At 43.1% G+C, this 19,472-nt stretch overlaps 1 protein-coding gene across 27 annotated transcripts in view; it reads right to left on the reverse strand.

Annotated features, from left to right (window-relative positions):
- The window catches only part of HIVEP1 (HIVEP zinc finger 1), a 224,579-nt gene that overhangs the window by 140,679 nt on the left and 64,428 nt on the right, over nt 1–19,472 (reverse strand). For 24 of the 27 annotated variants that reach the window (XR_012062373.1, XR_012062375.1, XR_012062374.1 and 21 more), the window contains 9 exons: nt 18,238–18,269; nt 17,687–17,730; nt 16,577–16,649; nt 14,436–14,537; nt 13,191–13,319; nt 11,954–12,031; nt 9,385–9,452; nt 8,840–8,901; nt 1,587–1,729 (listed from right to left, as the gene is read on the reverse strand). Coding sequence is in view for 1 of the 27 variants with exons in the window: in XM_072945677.1 (XP_072801778.1) it covers nt 1,587–1,626 (40 nt within the window). In the remaining 26 variants the exon portion in view is untranslated. Of the gene's footprint in view, nt 1–1,586; nt 1,730–4,687; nt 4,910–5,249; nt 5,302–5,916; nt 5,947–8,839; nt 8,902–9,384; nt 9,453–11,953; nt 12,032–13,190; nt 13,320–14,435; nt 14,538–16,576; nt 16,650–17,686; nt 17,731–18,237; nt 18,270–19,472 lie in introns of those variants that run through there. The other 3 variants (XR_012062394.1, XR_012062393.1, XR_012062392.1) reach the window with 3 other exon arrangements.

The following is a 19,472-nucleotide window of genomic DNA, read 5'->3' on the forward strand; positions in this document are numbered from 1 at the left end:
AACAGCAGCATGTGAGGCTGTTCAAAAACAGCTGCTGAGTGGTACGTTGATTTGAGACAGAAAGGAAATGAGCCTATGGCCTAAAAATCTGCCTTTCTCTGGATACACACATTATCCAGAATATGATAAAGTATGTATTTTAAACATGAAAAACTTTTATGACCTAATGAATAATACTTCCAGATCAATCATGTATTCATTCTTTCAATGAGCATTTGGGCTCCTTAACATTAGCTGCCAGGAGCTGTGCTGGGCTAGGGCCCCACCAGCCCCCAGGCTGCCTCTGAGCACAGGGGTCAGAACAGGATGCCCTCTCTAGACAGATGAACTACAGAAGCTGGGCCCAGGACTCCACATGCCTGCCTCAGCTGGTCGTGAGCAAGAGGCTCTGCCTACAGTAGCAAATGAGAGGAAGTCCTGACTTTAGGGGCCTCAGATGCTAGTGAGGGAGACAGGCAAATACCCAGTCAGTTCTCAACATTTTCTATGTGACCCTGAAAAATCAGACTTCCGGATACAACACAACGTACTCCCTCTAAATCCTCACCTCACTAAGCAGTGGGACTATAATCATCAATTCGAACCGGGGCCAAGGCATCCCCCTAAGCCAGCAGAGAGTTCTAGTACTTTCAGGAAACAAGCACTGTTTCCAGATTCAAGCAGGCCTCGTAACTGACTACATTGTCAATTATAACCTCATAGTGACTGGCCAGATCACTTCACCAAGGAATACTTTCAATTCGTTTGTTTGATTTTTAAGTCATTTCTTACTTTGCATGTGCTGGAGACTATTTTTTCTGTAATTGTAAATATTTCATAAGATACTTTACTCACTTAGGAATTATTTGCTTTAACAGTTCTTTGGTTAACACTACTACTCTCTAATCTACTAAAGTTAAATACAAAAGATAATTGCTGTTCCCAGCTGCTAAAACACATCAGAATAAAACAAATCTTTTAAAAACAGTAAGCTAAAATAAACTGACTTTCTTAATGTTAAAATATCTCTTCACAGTTAAGAGAAAATGCCTTTTTGTTTTTATACGGAATGTATAAAAATTGCTTCCCTATGAAAAATGTATCAGTTTACCTATTTTCTGAGTTCTGCAAATAATGATCTGAGTTAATGTCAACTACAACTCTCTTCACTTCTTGTTAATCTAATGTACAGAGTAGTACAAACACAAATGTCAAAAGAAGTATGGGGGAGGGGGTGAAAAAAATTCATGGTGATCCAGTTGGCAAAGAATATGGATAACCATTCATTTAAGACTCCTCTACCCAAATAAGGTACCTGTTAAGAGATAGTAAATCTCAGACTTTAATACGCAACTAATGGTTGGGAAGCCGTTGTAATTTTGTCAAATTCGACTAATTCATTCAACAAATATTTATGAAGCATCTCCTGAGAGACAGGAATTGTGGGGGCAGGTGGAAACGAACCAGAGAAATGGAACCAGTGCTCCTGGGGCCAAGTAACCACAAAGCAGGGTCACCATCCAACAAGCTGCCATTCCTGCCACTACAGAGATACTTCATAATACAACTTATTATAAACCCTACTTTCATTTAATACAGAGCCCTACCTCTTAGATTTCTGGGATGAATCTGTTTAGTTCGAGGCATCTTCTTTGATTCAGGGGCCCCTTTTCCTTCTTAAAAACTGTAGGAAGAGCAGGTCACAGAAAGGTGGCTCCATACACCTACTGTCCATCAATTAATCCATGTGCTGAAAAAGAAAAACAGTCACGTTTCACTACCTGCAAAGGGAAAAAAGACAGTTCAAAAGTTATAGCTTACTATAGCACTAATCTAAACTTAACAAATGGTAGCCAAGCTGAAGACCACTGCAAACAATTACTTCCTAACTTTTAATTAAACACAGGACACGTCCTTTTGTCACCATCTGGGCTTTCCCATTAAGAAAACAGGAGAAAAAATATCACTGTCCCTTTACCAAAAAAGAGTGAAAAAGTGAATTGTTTTAAAGTCACATTACAAGGTACCATTAAAGTAGAGCATCATGCTTTGCTGCATATAGTACATGTCTAACCATTTATAAGTTCTTTGGGGACAGACAGGGACCATGTCTCATTCATTCTGTTTTACTGAGTTAACTCAGCTAATATGTGTGGTTGCTATGGGGGGCTGTTCCCCAGTTCTTCCAGTTCTCCCTTCAAGCGCCTGTTAGGACTGTACTTTCTGCCTCCCTGTGTTTAACTAGAATGTGTGACCAGTTCTGGCTAATAACCAGTGAGTGGGAGAGGCAGGCATCACATCCAGGCTGGAGTTATCAAGCAAGATCTCTCAGAGCTCTCTTCCCTGTCTGCCATGGGACAGGCACTGTTCTAGACAGTGAGTCTGACAACACCGAGCTGAGCTCTTGCCAAGTCAACATGACCATGTGGCATAAACACAAAAGAGATCATTATTATTTTAAGCACTGAGGTATGAGAGTTATTTGTTACTCCGGCATAACCCTGTCCTGACTTACACATTTTAAATACAGTGATTGGAAATACAGTAACAATCCAAAACTTAATCATATCTTGTCTCAAATCAGCTGCCTGTCTCCTCTTTCACAAGATCCTCAAGGATCCTGGGGCTAAAATTTTAGTTTTAGCTTCTTTTGATAAGGCTGATAAGCAAAACCCAAGATGATGTTAAACATTAAATTATGTTTCATCACTAAGCAAGGACACAAGAATGGAATACGAATGGTTTAAAACTTTCATAATATCCAGTACTGTAGAAAAAACAATACTTACTGAGCACCTATTGTGTGCCTATGTACTTCCTACACATCACCTAATTTAATCCTAATGATAACTGGTTAGGTAGCTATCATTTATCCATTTTATAGATAAGAAAATTGAGACAGGAACCTGCCCATGGTCAGCAAACAAGGAATGTGGCACCATGTGCCTCATGTACTTTCAGCATTTATTTCCTTGCTGGACATAATACTTGCCCTGGGGCTTTTATTCAAGACACCGTATAGCACAAGTCATGACTATTTTGGGTTCAAACCAGACTGAGTTCAAAGTTTGCTGTGTGGCCTCATTCAAGGTACCTAACCTCTCTGAAGATCAGATTTCCTGACTGTAAAACTAGGAAACAGTACGTACCTCACTGGGTTGTTGCAAGGACTAAACAAAACAATGTAAATGCTTTGATCACTGCCTAGTACACAAAAATATCAAATATTAATTCTCCTCAAGAAAGCCTCTATGGGCAAGGCTGTATCTAATATCTCACTATAAGATTTTAGAAATTTATGGTTTCAATACAGCAGAAAAGAAACAGAAGGGAAAAAGGCTATAATTAACTTCAGAATTTTATCCCTGATAAGGCGGGATGTGGGCACCGCACAAAAATATTTGCAATTTTTTAACTGCATGGGGGAAAATATGAAATAGGATGGTCCAATCTATGTACTTCATCGAACACTGTGCTAAATGATCTGTAAAAAACATGGTTCGTCAACTCCCTGCACCGAAGACATCCACCATTCAATTGACGAAGCCCCTGTTTCAAGAGTATTTAGAGACGTCAGGGCCAAATAAATTGTACGAATGCTTAACTCTCTTTCTTGTTAAAGCTGTTAAATGATCACGATATTTCAAAGTTTTTAAAGCATGAACTCCGACAGTAATTCAATCACGTGACCCCATAGGATCGGGAGCCTGCTCTTAAAATATGCAAATTTCCAATCAGTACCAGCTTTCCGCTACTCTGTTCAGTGCCAACCCACTGTCCCTAGCTGTCCATCCCAGGTTTAAATCCTTGTAGTCAGGGAGTCAGTATTTTCAAAGACAGCAGCATTGTAGAGACGAACACGAATGACAAACCGTTCCTTTACAAGAAAGATACACTACATGGAGCAAAAACATGACACGATCAAAAAGCGTAGACAGTTGCAAGGAGAAAAAACATGAATGAATGTGGAGGGCGGAGCCTGGGAAAACCCCTCTGCAACGCTGCACTGAACAAAGCGCTTCGCATGCCAGGAGGAGGGGGGAATGGAAGTGCCAGCTCAGGAAGGAGCCTGGAGTGGATGCGGAGAGCAGGAGGAGGAGGAGGACGAGATGAGGCGAGCGCGGCAGCCCTGAGACTCCTCCTCGCCGCCAGCTCCGCCGCCGCCCCCTCCCCTCTCCAGCTGCAACTCCTTCCCCAGCCCGACCCCAAGGCGAGCCTGAGCCGACCCGCGCCCAAACCCACAGCCCTCTTCCCAACTGCAGCAGGCGCGTTCTCCCAACCCGGAAAGAAACTACCCAGGTGTCGGGAGTAAACAGGCACTTAGAGCAAAGAACGAAAGGAAAAGAAAGCCACAAAGCCGGGAGGTTGGGAAGCCGAGGCCTGGTCTCCCTAACCACCCCCCCTCTTGCAAAATGCGTCTGCGGCTGGAACGCGGGTGGGGAGGCTGGGTCCCTCCGTACCTGCTCGTCTCGCAGGACCGCAGTTTGGGCCGCTCGCGCGCAGCGAGGGCACCCTGAAGTGACAAGAGTCTCCCGCACGCAGCCATCCCCTCTGCAAGGTCGGCGATTGCACACACACGCACACACACACGCGCGCCCGCACGCCCCCCGCCCGCGGAGAGGGATGTGGTCCTGCCACCCTCCTCCCGCCGCCGCTCCCTAGCCGCCCTCCCAGCTGCAGCGCCCCCACCACGGAGCCCGCGCCGAACCTGCTGCCAGGACGCCCGGCGGGGCCGCTGCCGCTGCAGCCGGCCCTGGAGCTGCGCTGCTGATGGCGGCGGCCGCAGCCCGGAATCTCCGCGACCCCCGCGCAGCAGCGGCGGCGGCGGCGCCTGGGATCCCTCCTTCACTTGACAATCCCAAACACAAACATAACCTCCTTCGGCTGCTGCTCCAGGTCCCCTGGCTCCGTCCCCCTCCCCGTAGCCGCCCCAGCAGCAGCCACACTAAAGGCCGGCGACTGGCACTCACACCACCCAGCGCTGAAATATTAAACAGGGGAGCCGACCGGGGGGCGGGAGGGGGAGCGCGGGGCGCGCGGGCGGGGGCCGCAGGCGCCGGGCGGGAGAGGCGGCCGCGCTCGCCGGCGCCCGGGGCCGCGGCATGACCGCTGCCGCCGCCGCCGCCGCCGCCGCCACCGGGGAGGGGGCATCCGGGGGGCCCAGCGGCGAGGCCGGGGGCGCGCACCGCGGCGAGGCGGGGCTGGGCGGGCGGACCCCGGGGCCCTGGGGCCCTGGGGACCGAGGCGAGGAGGGCGGGCGCGGGCTTTACCTCTCCCCGGGGCAGAGTAGGGCACGTTTAGCGTCTTTAGGGGCGACGGGAGGAGCGCGGGCCGGCCGGCGCGGGGGAGGGAGGGCGAAGGTCCGAGGCTTTCCCGTGGGTGGGCGGGGCGGCAGGGGATCCCCGGGGGCGGGAGGCGGGGAGGCCACGGGCAGCGACGCGCGGGCGGGGGAGGGGGCGTCCCCCCGGCGGCGACCGAAGCGGGGGCTTCGCTAGGGGAAGGGCGGGGGTCACCCCGGGCGCGGAGGCCCAGCTGGACTGGCACGGCCTCCTACCCCCTGGGGTAGGGGCGGGGTGGGTGACCCAGCTCGAGGTTCGTGCGGAGCGCGGAGTCCCGGGTCTCCCCAGCGGGGCGGGCCCAGGACTGCGCCTCCCCACCGCCGCCCGCCCGGCCGCGGCTCCGCCCCGCCCGGCCGCCGCAGGGACAGGAGGGGGGCGGAAGGAGGCGGCAGAGCGGCCCACGGGGGGAGGGGCGGGGTTAGGGACGCGAGGGGCGGGAGCCCGGGGTCGCGCTGGCTTGAGGACTGGCGCCTCGCGGGGGCGGAGGGGCGGGCCCGGTGGTCACGCGGCCCCGGGAAGGCCTTGCCGGGTCGCGCAGTTGGGGGCGGTTGGTCCGGGAAGAGGGGCGGGGACGAGCGGGGCGGTAGTTTCTCTTTACCGTCTCTTTACTTTCTAAAGCAGGATGTGGGCCGGCCTGGTGACGTCATGGGGTCTCCCAGCCCCGCCCCCCGCCCGGGCCGAAAGGGGGAGGGTAAGGGAGAAGGGCGGGCGGGAGGGTTGGGGGGGTACCCCAAGGGGGTTTCCTCAGCAACGCGTTGAGGGAAGGGAAAAGTCATTGTGAAACTTGAAACTCATTAACTTTGAAAAACAACTTTAAAAAAAAACGGGAGGGGGGCGGGCTGTTGGGTTGAAGGGTGGAAGGGGACGTATTAACCCTGAACTGAAATGAAACTACTTTTTGGTGGCGGATGTTCTATTAAAAGATTGAGGGAAGCCAAGGTTATTCCAGAGGCCGCTCCAATGCCCGCTGGTGGTTCCCAGAGCCCGAATTGCGAGCGCTGTTAACCCTTGCCTGTCTGCCTGACAGCTTGGGGCAAGGAGGAGAGGGGTCTTCGAGGTCAGGAAAGGGGGTTGTGGGTCTGGACCGCCGAGCTGGTCCCAGGGACTCAAGGGAGGAGAGAAAGGGGGAAGAGGGAGTAATTACCATAAACCAGAGTTTGACCCCGGCTGCTAGAAAGCAATAGAGGAAGCAAGAAGTGGAAATCTATGGAAAAGAAATCAGGAGGGGCTGCACAAGGGTAACGATAAAGGTTTTCGGGGTGAGACCTAAAGAACGTTAGAAGTTTGGGGCGCAGAAATTCCATATGTACACCTAAAGAAGCAGGCACAGTGACTGGTTTAAGGAGCCACGCTGAACTTGGGAGGAGTAAGGTGAAACAAAAATTTTGCGCAGAAGAAATTCTCAGATAAAACCAATCTGCTTTCCCCTTTTAAGGAATAAAAATGCTAAACGACCGTACACCCACTCTGCTGGCCATCTGTGCAAACTTGAATTGTGTTGTTCCCTGGGGCTTCCATAAAGACATCTAGGTTTTTCCTGCTGGGGTTGACCCCTAAAATTCCCCTGAGGAAATCCTACCTCTAGCACATTTGAGCTAAGTAAAGCTTAACGCACCAGAATGCGAATGATTAAAAATGGAATACTCAATAATGGCGAGCTTGTAATAAAAAATAATGTAATGTAAAGAGGGGAATATACCTGTGAAAAACTGGATTTGGTCATAAGAGCAAAGAGCAGCCAACAACTACCTAAATTTGAAATAATGTTTAGCATACTATGCTTCCAAACTTGCAATAAAATAATGCAGTTTTTTCATTTTCGATGTGATAAAACCATCTCTTTTATGAAATGAAATGACACCTAATGGATTGCAATCACCAAAAAATTATGTAAATACCAGTTTGCAACTTGAATTAAAAAAAATCAATTTAAATGTGAAAGTATCCCTAATTTGTCAGGAGATAAAGATTAAAGTAGCTTGATGATTACTGATTCTACTTTGTGTCACCTGCTAAGTCAAAAATGCTAACTGAATATATTTTTAACCCAATAGGTGTCGACCATCACAAATGCATAGTGTGAACACAATGTTTATATGGGATTTGGCATTGCTGTGAACTTTCTAACAAATTAAACATGAAATCTGGAGTTGTAATAGATTAATTCTGTCATTTCAATTTGTTAAAGAACTTTTTTCTTAAACAGACTATTCACAATTTAACTTTCTTGAGCACCAACTTAATATTTATCTTTTTTGTGATATATACAATACCGAACAGTTTCCCATTTTCTGTTTTCGAGTTTTCTAAATTCAGTTTCTTTTCCTAATTCTGCCTAAATTCTGTCTACAATTCTAACTTCCTAGTTATCAGAATGCAAGGAAATCCAACTAAATAAAGTGGCTAGTTTCGGCTTAATTATTTTGTGGCAAATTGAATACAACTTCTCAAATTTAATCTTATAAACAGAATGTGGTGGAAAATAATTTTTTTGAACCACAAGATAAATGTGAATGACAAAGAGCAGTTTGAACTGTCAAGAATTCTGTAACAATGGGGGAGGTGATCGTACTCTGAAAAAAAAGGGGGGGCTTCTAGGACCCCATTTCTCTTTGGCTGCACCCCTCCTGGCCGTGAGAGTGCTTCTGGAGCCCCCGTCGGGAGTGAGGTTCAAGTGAGGGCAGTGTCACTGGGAGGCTTCGCACACATTTTCCTTGCAGAGCCGTTTTGGGAGAACACAAGTCCCCCGTGGGCTTTCCGCGGGGCTCCGCCACCCCGCCGCGTCCACCGGGCTCCGCGCCACCCCGCCGCCCGCGCGCCCCCTGTCCCGGTTCCCACGCGGCCGCCTGGCCCGCCCGGCTCGGGCTCCCCCCTGGCGCGGCCCCGCGGCCCCGGCCCTCCGCCCTGCGCTCGGCCCGGCAGCGCCACCGCCACGCGGAGATCCCGGAGGTTCCTCCCCGCTGGCCGCCGGGTCACGCCGCCGCCCGTCCCTCCCCTCCGCCCTCAGCGCGCGCTGGGCTTTCCCGTCCACCGGCCGAATCCCCTCCTCCTCGGGGCGACCCGGCGACAAAACCTGCCCCGCACGCTCTGCCAACTCTGCCCCACACCCAGACTCTTCCCCAGCCAGACGCCAGACAAAAGAACCAGAAGAAAACTTACCCGAACTGCCACGCAAAAGTCTGATCCAAAGCTTCCTGGGTTTAACTTTTAATTTTAAAAACAACAAAAGCAGAAACCAAAAGCCTCCTAGGTTGGAAGTGGGCGTGAGAGGAAATGCGAGGGGGAGGCGCTTCTTTCCCTCGGCTGCTTTGGCCCCCCCTTTTCTGGCCCCTGCCTGGGGCTTTGATGTTATCTAGTGCACCGCCTACATTGGGTTTATACCGTGGGCTCCGCGCCGAGCATGATACACAGAAATTTGGCACTTTATATGCTGGTTTATAAGCAGGTGGTCACAGTAAAAGGATTCCCACTTCTTAACCCCGCGGGGAGAAAGGAGCATTTACCCCGCTGCCCTTTGTTACCTGGACTGAAATGAACAATCCACCCATCTAGTAATCTTGAGCGCTGCACCTTGTGGCATTTTCTGTTAGACACACAAAAAAAGAGGCCTTCAAAATTAGATTCATTTTCCCTCCACTCAGCACAAACTTAGAACAAGGTGATATTGTACGTTTTCTGAGGCTTTGTTTGGTTTTTAGATCTCAGTTTTGAAAGTAAATATTATTTCCCTTCTAAGATAGACCTACAGACTTGAAGAGACAAGATACCTCTGAAGAAAACTCCATAATAACACAGCTTTCATATACCATTCTTACAGATCAGACTCTCCCAGCACCCTCCCCCTCACGTTACAGAAAGCTTGTAACTGTTAATTTTATCTTAGTTAACTGGACACTAGCAGAAACTGCATATATTTTTACATTAGATTAGTAGTCTCAGGACCATCACATAAAAGCACTAACAAATGATGCTTTTTTTTTCCCTTAAAAAACAGGTTAGTAATCAAGAAATATTGCACATTCTGCCATTCAGGCTTAACCTTCATCCACTTTATGCCAACACCAACCTGTATTCAGGCCTTGCCCTCTGGGAGCTTACAAATTATGGAGACAAAATAAACACATGGAAAAATACCTAGAGGGAAAAAGATACAAGAAGCAGCTTATGAACAGAGCCAATTAAAGTTACACAGAGTTATTTACATGATTGCTGAGAGCTTTCTGGATTGGGTGGAGGGCAGGATATCAGAGAAAGTTCCATCCTCAGGGTGAGTTCTGAGCAGGATTTTGAAGGAGAGAACATTCAGGATTTGGCAATAGTATGAGAACAGCATTTCAGGGAAATAAGCTTGAAGGTGAGAGCAAGTGAACTGTGTGTGATGGTTTGGCTATAGCAAAAAGTCAAAGTAAATGTGAAGAAAGAAGGGTGGCCATATAAATACAACATCCAGATCAGGGCACTTTTGAGAGGGAAGGGGAGGCCGTGAATAACTATCCCCAGGTGAGAGGCATTCACCTGAACTGTCCTGGTCAAACAGAATGACTGGGTTCCCTAGTGATGAGCTATGAAAACAGAATGGGCAGGGAAAAGCATTCCTGCGCATCCTTAGGAAGGAATTAACACATAATAGATACTGTGAGCAGTTGGTAGTCATTTGGAGACATCTGGACTGAGAATGATCTTTTTAAGGAAAATTATTGTTACTGAGTGATTTAGAATCCATCATGATAGTATTTATATTGGCAGTAGTATTAATAGTAGTAGTATTTGGATCAGCAGAAATAGTCATAGTAGAGATCTTCCTTGATTTAACAGTAGTGTCACATCAATAAACCCATCATAAGTTGAAAACACTGTAAGTCAAAAATGCATTTAATACACCTAACCTGCTGAACATCATCGCTTAGCCTAGCCTACCTTAAGTGTGCTCAAAACACATTAGCCAACAGTTGGGCAAAATCATCTAACACAAAGCCTACTGTATAATAAAGGTTTGGATAGCTCATGTAATTTATTGAGTACTGAAAGTGAAAAACAAAATGGTTGTACGTGTTTGGTTGTCCACCCTCTTGATGGTGTGGCTGACTAGGCGCTGTGGCTTGGGGCCACTGCCCAGCATCACTGTAGTGAGAATTGCTAGCCCGGGAAAAGATCAAATTAAAAAGTTTGAAGTATGATTGCTACTGAATTTTGCTTTTGCACCATCGTATGGTTAAAAAAAAAATGTAAGTTGAACCATCCTAAGTCCAGGACTGTCTGTAGTATTTGTATCAGCAAAAATGTTAATAGCATTTGTACGGGCAGTGGTAGTAATCTACTATTTGTACTGGCAGTAGTAGTAATAGCATTTGTCTGGGCAGAAGCTTTTCCAGTAGGATCTGTATCAGCAGCAGTACAAATAGTAGCAGTAGTGGTGGTGGTAGTAATTGACAGTTACTGAGAATTTATGACTTGACTTGCCAGGCTTTCCTGTATAAATTCATTTACTCACCACTATAAACCTATACCACAGATGAAGAAAGAGGGGCTTAGAAATGCTAAATAATCTGCCTGCAGCCACAGAGCTGGTAGATGGTAAACCCATGACTGGGACCCAGAGAATACTGATATACTATAGCTTAAAGATTACACTTCATGAAAAAACATTACAATAACTATAATGTTCTACATCTGTGGAACAAAGGAGAAAAGGGAATGAAAAAAGTGTCCATTGTTTCAAGTTTTGAGACCTTGGTAGATTGTGTGATGAAAATGGGGAAGTTGGGATGGTGTGGTGCTTAAGGAGGAGAAAAGGACTTTAATTTTAACCATGTCAAGGTTTAATAAGGATGTGGTGCTTAAGGAGGAGAAAATGACTTTAATTTTAACCATGTCAAGGTTTAATAAGGATGATTTAAATCACATGCCACTATTTATACTATTTATGCCAATATTGATACTATTAACCTTACAGATTACACTAGCAGAAGGAACTGGCTCTCTAACTTCATTTAAAAACACCTAGTTCAAGGCCTGCTAGTAAAAAAAATTTAATGAGTATCATTTGGTGTATCATCTGTTAAGGAGGTAAAAGAATAATTGAAGTGATAGAAGAGATGCTTGTGGTTCATAAAAGAATTCCTCGTAAGCAGTGTCCGCAAGCTGCATCCTGGGGAACACTAGAAAGAGGCAACAGTGTTCAGCTAAAACAATCTAACCTTACCCATGATCTAAGATGTAGTGAGGAACAGAGGAACGGAGGGGAGAACACAGCTAGCTAGTAACACCCCTGCTGCGCTGGAGCGAATCATCAGTTCCAGGATCTACTACTAACAAGCAGCATGTGTTAAGCATTTATGGAGAAGGGTAGCCTGTGGTTAAAAGCATGAATTTGGAAGATAGCAAGCCTGAGTTGAAACCCAGCTCTGCCAGGTGCATTATCTTGGGCAACTGATTTGACCTTCCTGAGCCTCAGTTTACTCATCTGTAAAGTAAATGTAACTAGAGGCTTCATAGAATTATTAGGAGGATTGGATGAGTTGGTATTTCTAAAGCATTTAGAGTAGTGCCTGTCACATAGTCATAAACACACACACACACACCAATTCCTCATTGTATGTCTAGCAATCTACTAAGTGTGCTTTAACATTTATTACCTTTTAAATATTGAAAAGAGTCTGTGGAGCCTGGGGAGACCTGATAAGCAAATGGAACATGGTACCCTGGATGGAATCCTGGAATAGAGAGAAGACATTAATGGAAAAATTTGGTAATATCCAAATAAAGTCTGGAGTTTAGTTAATAGTAAGGTACAAATGGCACTTTCTTATTTTTGCTCAAATGTTCCATAGTAATGTAAGGTGTGAACAATGCAGGAAACTGGGTGAGGGTATGCAGGAGCTCTCTGTATAATCTTTATACATTTTCTGTAAATCTAAAATATTTTAAAATAAAGTTTATTTGGTGGGGAGGGTATAGCTCAGTGGTAGAATGCTTGCTTAGCGTGCACAAGATCCTGGGTTCAATCCCCAGTACCTCTGATAAAAAAAAAAAACCCACTAATTAGCTCCCCCACCAAAACGAACACACAAAATAATAACTTGCTGCTACAGGTACCATTGTTACCCACACATTCTGATAAAGGAACTCAGGCTTAGAGAGGTAAAGTAACATGTCCAGGATATAACCACATCTGGTCTTATAGGGACCCTCACTATCTGCAGGGGAGACCACCTCCTGGACCCCCAGACCTGCTGCCTAGAGTCTGACCTTTTCTTTATACTCGCACCTGTAGCCGTCAAGGGCCTGGGGGAGCAAGTGGGGCCGAAACACAGCTCTGAAGCAGTGTTTTCTCAAGTTCAAAATGTCAGGTTATTAAGTTATTCCTGGCATATTTTAATGGGGGTTATATCCATAATTATGGAATTTCAGCATCAGCACAGGGGTACACTAGGTGTGTGGACCAGGCTACAGGACAAGATTCAACACGTTAAAGTATTTCAAGTTTCCCTTCCATATCACTGGTTACAAGTAAACTTTCCTTCCTGTAAATAAACTACCAGCCCCACAGCTCCACCCCTACCAGCTTTAAAGCGCTCTCTTTCTCCAAACATGTCTTCACTCCCAATGTACACCCACCTTTTCCACTACCATCTCTGTCACCCCAAACCTTACCAGCTCCCAAACTCACCAGCTTCTGGCTGTCTACATATTTTGTTGGGCTCTAAAAAGTTTTCTCTAGATGCCCACTTATTGATGAAATTTTGCAACTGAACTGCTTCTGGTAAACAACTTTTAAACCCAACCTTTTTTTCTCTCCCTAAATTCAGTGCTGTACTACCGTATACTATTTCGTTTAAATTTAAATGGTTAAATTTACAATTTCAAGCTTACTGGTATCTTTTCATTGTGGTTCCTATTAGGCGAAAATGTCTATGGATATCAATACAATGAAACCCAGGAGTCAAAGTCCGAGCTGGGACAAGTTGGAGAAAGCAACAGGCAGAACTGACTGTATAAAAGCTAAGGAAAACAAAAGTAATATTAATACACAAGTAAGAGGTCAGCAAGGAAGTGAGATATAAGAGTAAGCCACAGGACAATAATAGCTCCTGGTAAACTTTAACATGCTTTGAGTGCTTTTTAAATTTCAGCTATTTTAATTCTGTAGGAGGAAGTGGAGCTTAATTTATAGTAGATGTTTGGAAATGGAACAAGGGTTATAATAAGTCATCTAAGTAAGCCTGTGTGTGTGTGTGTGCAGTGTAGAGTGAATATCAGGCAGCCAGATGGCCATGTAACCCAAAGAGGGTGTAGATATTATCTGCAAGATTTTTTGCAATTAATGGATTGTGCATACGAAGTTTAATAATTATAAAAAATACTGATGCAAGCAGGAAGTCTTGGCACAGTTGTGGTATGTAGTGCTCAGAGCAGGAGTAACAGGACACACATTTGTCTTCTGCTTGCTACTCATACAACTGTCATTCCCAACTGTTGTGGAACCTTCTGCTTGCAAAATTCCATCCCTCACATAGTAACAAGAGAGTCAAAACAGTCCCTCCCTCCTGAGCTCTGATCACACAACAGTTTCATAAGCCTGTGCTCTCAGAAAGTTCCATAGTCCACCTCTGTGGAATAAAATAAAGTGATTTCCAGAAAGGTAAATCAGACATTTCCCTCACAGCAGCTCTCTCCTGCTCGTCGTATTTTAAAAGCATAGTTTTCTATTACCAGAAAGTCTGGGGGAAGGAAGGTGGTAAGCTTCTGAATTTTCTTAAAAAATATTTTTTTTACTGTCTCAATAATCATTCCTTTTAAGTATCTGTTCTGAGCAACTGATGATCTTGTACCATTTTGGTACCATTAAAACAGAGTCACACATCTTCACTCAAATCTCTAATGAGATTTCTTATTAAGAAACTTATTATTTTCTTATTTAGGAAAAAAAAAGTCTTATCCCAAACCCATTATTATTCAAAAAAGTTTCCAAACATAATTTACTTTGTGGCAGTGGTCTATGATTCCCATTCCCAAAAGACCAAGCTGCTATTCTGCAACAAATCACAAGAAAATCTTTTATTTGTGTCTGTCCTCCCAAATTCAAAGAAAACCAGAATAAATTTGGACAGTACTTACAGAAGTAATTCTGGGATGCTGCAGAAATATTTGCAGATAAACATGACTATGGATTTCTTGTTACTAAGATATCCTTGAAGTTTGCTTGGTTTTTCTGCTAATCTGAAATATATGGTAGCACTGAGATGTCATCATGGCATATTGACTAGCTGTGTAGCAAATAAGTCAAAGTCTAATTTCTAGGCTAAACTAAATCCCAGAAAAAAGAAAAAAATTAACATTTCTTATCACGGCCAAATTACAACTCAGATGCGTTGTTAATTAGCAAGCTAAGATTAATGTGCTAAAGTTACTAAGGGGCATTTTACAGTGTTCTCGTCTCCAAAATGGAGTGATAATCATAACCTACTTCCTAGGGATCCTTAACAGAAGAGCAATGAGAGCTTATTAAGTAATTGGGATGTATCCATTTCTACAAAATATCTAGGTAAATAGCTCCTTCACTTTACCTTCACTATGTCTAATGTCTTTTGCATTATTCTCCCGTGTTTCTTCATTATATCCTCCCTTCTTTCTTCACGTACATAGTACGTAATTGGATTCCTTTTAAAGTAAGCATTTATTTCCATACTTGAAACTACTTGCCATTCTACTGCTCTATTTTCTTCCTCTTCTTTTCTTCTGAATTTGGAGTGAATGGCTTATTCTTAAACCCAGGACAATATTATTTTTAGGTTCTATGAAGTCTGTGAATTGGACACCTGCCTTCTTAAATTCAATTGCAATTACTTCTTCTATTAATAATTACAAGCACATTGAATTCTTTGGATGAAGACTACTGCACAGTTTTTTTCTTCTAGTTTGCATTGGCCTGACATCTGGCCTCTTGAATATAGATTCTCTGACTAATTAAAATCAGAATTATCTCTTTCCAACCACCCATAACCCACAATTTTGACATTATTTCCAACCACATTTTTCTAATTCCTTCAATTTTCTCCTAACCAACACCCTCCTGCCTGTTTCCTCAAAACTAATTCCCTGTTTTCCCCCCTATATTTAGAAGACTTGGGATTTCATTATCACCCTAAGATGCAGAGATCCACTGTGATACATTACAATTTTTTTCCTCACTATTTTCTTCAAAATATTGCTAAAGTTGAAAAGCAAGTACATCCCATTTTACATTTATTAAGAAGCTTCTCAATAGTAGGATTAATTCAGCAGTACTCCAGTGTCACCAATATTAACATTGGAGGGTGTCTGGAGAAAGAACACAGTTGTCAACCATGGAAACAACTTGCAAAAGATAGGGCTAGAGTCCAAACATTCCGAGCTTCCCTTAATCAGGCACTAATTATCTCCTAAAAATACTGCTTTGATCCTGTAACTCCCTTACTAAAGAAACCCAGTATTTCCCGTTGAACTACAGGGTAAAGTAAGTCCATATTCCCAAGCTGGCTTTCAAACTACAGTGTGATCCAAGTGTGAAAATCCTGCATTATCATCAGCTACTTCCCTAAATAAAGTCTTCACTTCAGCTACATGGTTCCACTCCTTGTTTCTGCAATAAGTTTGACGCTTCCTTTCCTTCATATTTCCAGTCACTGCAAGGTGCCTGCCTTCCTCTTCTTTGTTCATCCAAACCCTACCCACTCTTTAAGATCCAGCTGAGTTGTCCCCTTCCCATGACCACCACTACATGAGATGGTCCAATGGACTCATATATAATTTGCAGACTCTCAATTAGGTAATCATGCTTACAACTGTTGTTTTACTTTTTTTTAGGTTTCTACCTTCTGGTCTAAATTATTTAGAATAGACAACTGTTACTCCATATAACCCTTTTTTTGGTCTTTCTTATTAATTAATTAATAGCCAACTCTGGATGTTATCCATGAAGCATCCTTGCAGGAAAATGAGATCCACAGGCTATTACGTGTTGTGTCCAATACTGTGTGTGTGTGTGTGTGTGTGTGTGTGTGTGTGTGTGAAACATAGATAGGTAAGTGACACCTTTCATCGTTAACACTGATGCCTCATTGGGTCTTAGTTTCTACCTGTAAATTGACCACATTCAACAAGCTCACTAAAGTCTGTTCTAGGGTAAAGAATCTATGGTTTTGTTGGCTCTACTTCAAAGACTGGTGAATTTTCTAATCAGATAATTTGTCATAATAATCTTTAGTCATAAGCCTCACCTTTGTAGACTTTCTTTAATCAATTCTCTTACTGTGGGCTCCTTCATCCTTTTTCCTTTTTCATGTTGACCTTCTTGAGATGACATTGTTAAAATCATATATTAGTTCAATATAGGCAAACATTCAACAATCTTCAGTTATAATGTGTATACTGCATATTTTAGGCTCTTTTCAATCTGGGATAACATACTAGACATAATTTGCATTCACTGTAAAATACAGATTTTAAAACAAAATTCACCAGTGCATTTTGCCCCTTCCTTCTGTACTATATAATTTTGTTTCGCCTACAAGAATTGTGATAATTTCCCCAAATCTCACTGCATCTCAGTAAAAATTAAAATTAAAAAAATCTTCTTATATTACTTCTCTTAGAGACTATTGAGATATGATTAGAGACTACTGATTCAAAATGTTTCAAAAGGTGATACAAAAATACAAAAAATTGGTCTTTCTTATGATTGCCTTCAAATCCTAACTAGAAGTCACCAGGTTAGGCCCAGTACCACAAATCCAAAATGTAAATGTTTATTTAATCCTTTCAAAGTTTTCCTGCCTAAATACTACTAAAGCAAAACTATTTTCTAGGTCATACAATTAAAAATGGCAGATTAAAAAGCTATGGGTTCCACAGAACTGTACAAGGAGTGAATTGCTGTGTAAACTATGGACTTTAAGTAATAATAATATATCAATTGTAGCAAATGCAAACTGCAATGCAAAATGTTAATAACAGGAAAATGAGGTTGAGAGGAGGAGCACTCTGGTAAACCTGAAACTGTTGTTAAAAAAAAATTTTTAGTGTCTTATAAACTCTATAGGTTCTAATAAATGTTGTGAAAACTGCATAAAACTGAAGCCTTCTCAATGCAATCCATCCTCAATGTCTTTAAAGAGAGAGCACACTAGTTTTCTCTGTCTTGTTAATTTATCCAGTTTTTCACTTTTTTCACTCTCAGCTGAGATCCAGAAAGGCCTTGTTCTCCAAAAGAAAATCTTCTTCTTCTTCTTTTTCTTTGCAAATCTTTCTAAACTTAGGTGTAAATACACATTCCTTCACTCTGATTTAACTATGAATCAATTATGAGTAAGTTAAGATTAAACACTTGCTTTCAACGTCTCCTGTCCTCAGGATGTGATTAACCATGGAAGCACTGCAGAGTAGAAAAGATGACAGTAAGATTTCTGTGCAAACATGAAATGTTAAATACACTAGTTCCTAGGTGGTTTTAGTATGATCTCTTTCAAAAAACTTTTTTTCTATCCAATTGTTAGAAATTTGTGTTCATTCATTGCAAACATATACACTGTGTAATACTAACCCCAAATATTTGGAGCAATCTTGACTTCAGCTCAGCCCTATGAAGCTTCCAATTTTCTTGCTGACCATGGAACTATCCAAGTAAGGACACCTATTTCATAACTTAAATAGAATGATTTCTTCCCACTAACAACCAAAAATGATCTTTAAAAAATTATTACAATGTGAGATAAGAAACCTGCGGATGTCATCCTGGGCAAGTTATTCCTTTCTCAGCTTCAATTTCCTTATTTTATAATATAGTGATAGTATATGAAGACTCATGAGATAATGCATGTTTTAAAAACTGTTCAAAAAGCATTATATATGTTATATAAACTGTAACTACAGTGCAGCATACCTCAGCGTTATTGTGGGTTCTGTTCCAGACCGCTGCAATAAAACAAATATCACAATAAAGTGAGTCATATGAACTTTTGGTTCCCAGTGCATATAAAAATTATGTTTACTCTATACTGCAGTCTATTATGTGTGTAATAATAGTATTAAGTCTAACGAGAAGTATCTACCTTAATTTTAAAATATTTTATTGCTAAAATATGTCAAAATAATTACAATAGTAACATCAAAGATCACTGATCACAGATAACCATAACAAATAATAAAAATGAAAAAGTTTGAAATCTTGTGAGAATTATGAAGCCGTGACACAGAGACAAGAAGTGAAAGAATACTGTTGAGAAAGTGGCACCGATGGACTTAATCATTGCAAGTTTGCTACAAACCTTTAATTTGTAAAAAACAAAAACAAAAACAAAAAAACAAACACAGTATCTATGAAGCACCATAAAACGAAGTATGCCTGAATATTAATATGCTTCTTTGGTCTCAACGAACTTGGTTAAATTTAGCCTTGACAGACCTTCTCACAGCTGGCTCTGTACCCCTGCCTCCAGGACTGGAAACTTGCCTGCCCGCCTCCAGCTCCTAACTCCCCCCTTGTCTCACCCGCTTATCTTGCTTTTAGCAGAGGCCCCTGAGTAGCTTGGTGGAGAAAGTTAAGACTATTAAAGTAGGAAGCTCCTTAACCCCTGACACTCCCCAATTTCCTTGTTGCTCCACCTCCATCTACTTTGTTTGCTCTCCTTGTCTTGAGGAAGTGGAATCTGTTCTCCACTCAAGACCAGTGTGCTTCCCCACGGACTGTGCTTCGTTTGGTCTCTTCCAGGTCTTTGCCCATCAGTCGCTCCCTCTCTGTAGTCTACAGTTCTCCCACTCTATACACTTCACTGCTACACATCTGTTCAAACACCTCCTAGATTCAAAAAAGCTTTTCTTAGACTCAGTTTCTCAACCCAGTGACTATCCTGTCTCCACTCTTAAGTTTTTCTCTTCTTTTGTTCTCATCTCAATTTATACAATTTATATATCCTTGAAAGTTACCTGATACCCTTTAGACAAAAGGTAAAGATTTTTAAACATTTTCTGATTTACTAATAAGGAAACTGATATTCAGAGAAGAGTTTCTATGACTTGTCAGGATTTTCACACACATTAAATGATAGAGGTAAAATTTAAACTCAGATTTTCTGACCCCAAACTTAGTACATTTCCATGAAATCATGACTAGCTTCT

Source organism: Vicugna pacos, chromosome 20 (genome assembly GCF_048564905.1).
Source record: "Vicugna pacos chromosome 20, VicPac4, whole genome shotgun sequence".
NCBI classification, from domain to species: Eukaryota; Metazoa; Chordata; class Mammalia; order Artiodactyla; family Camelidae; genus Vicugna; species Vicugna pacos.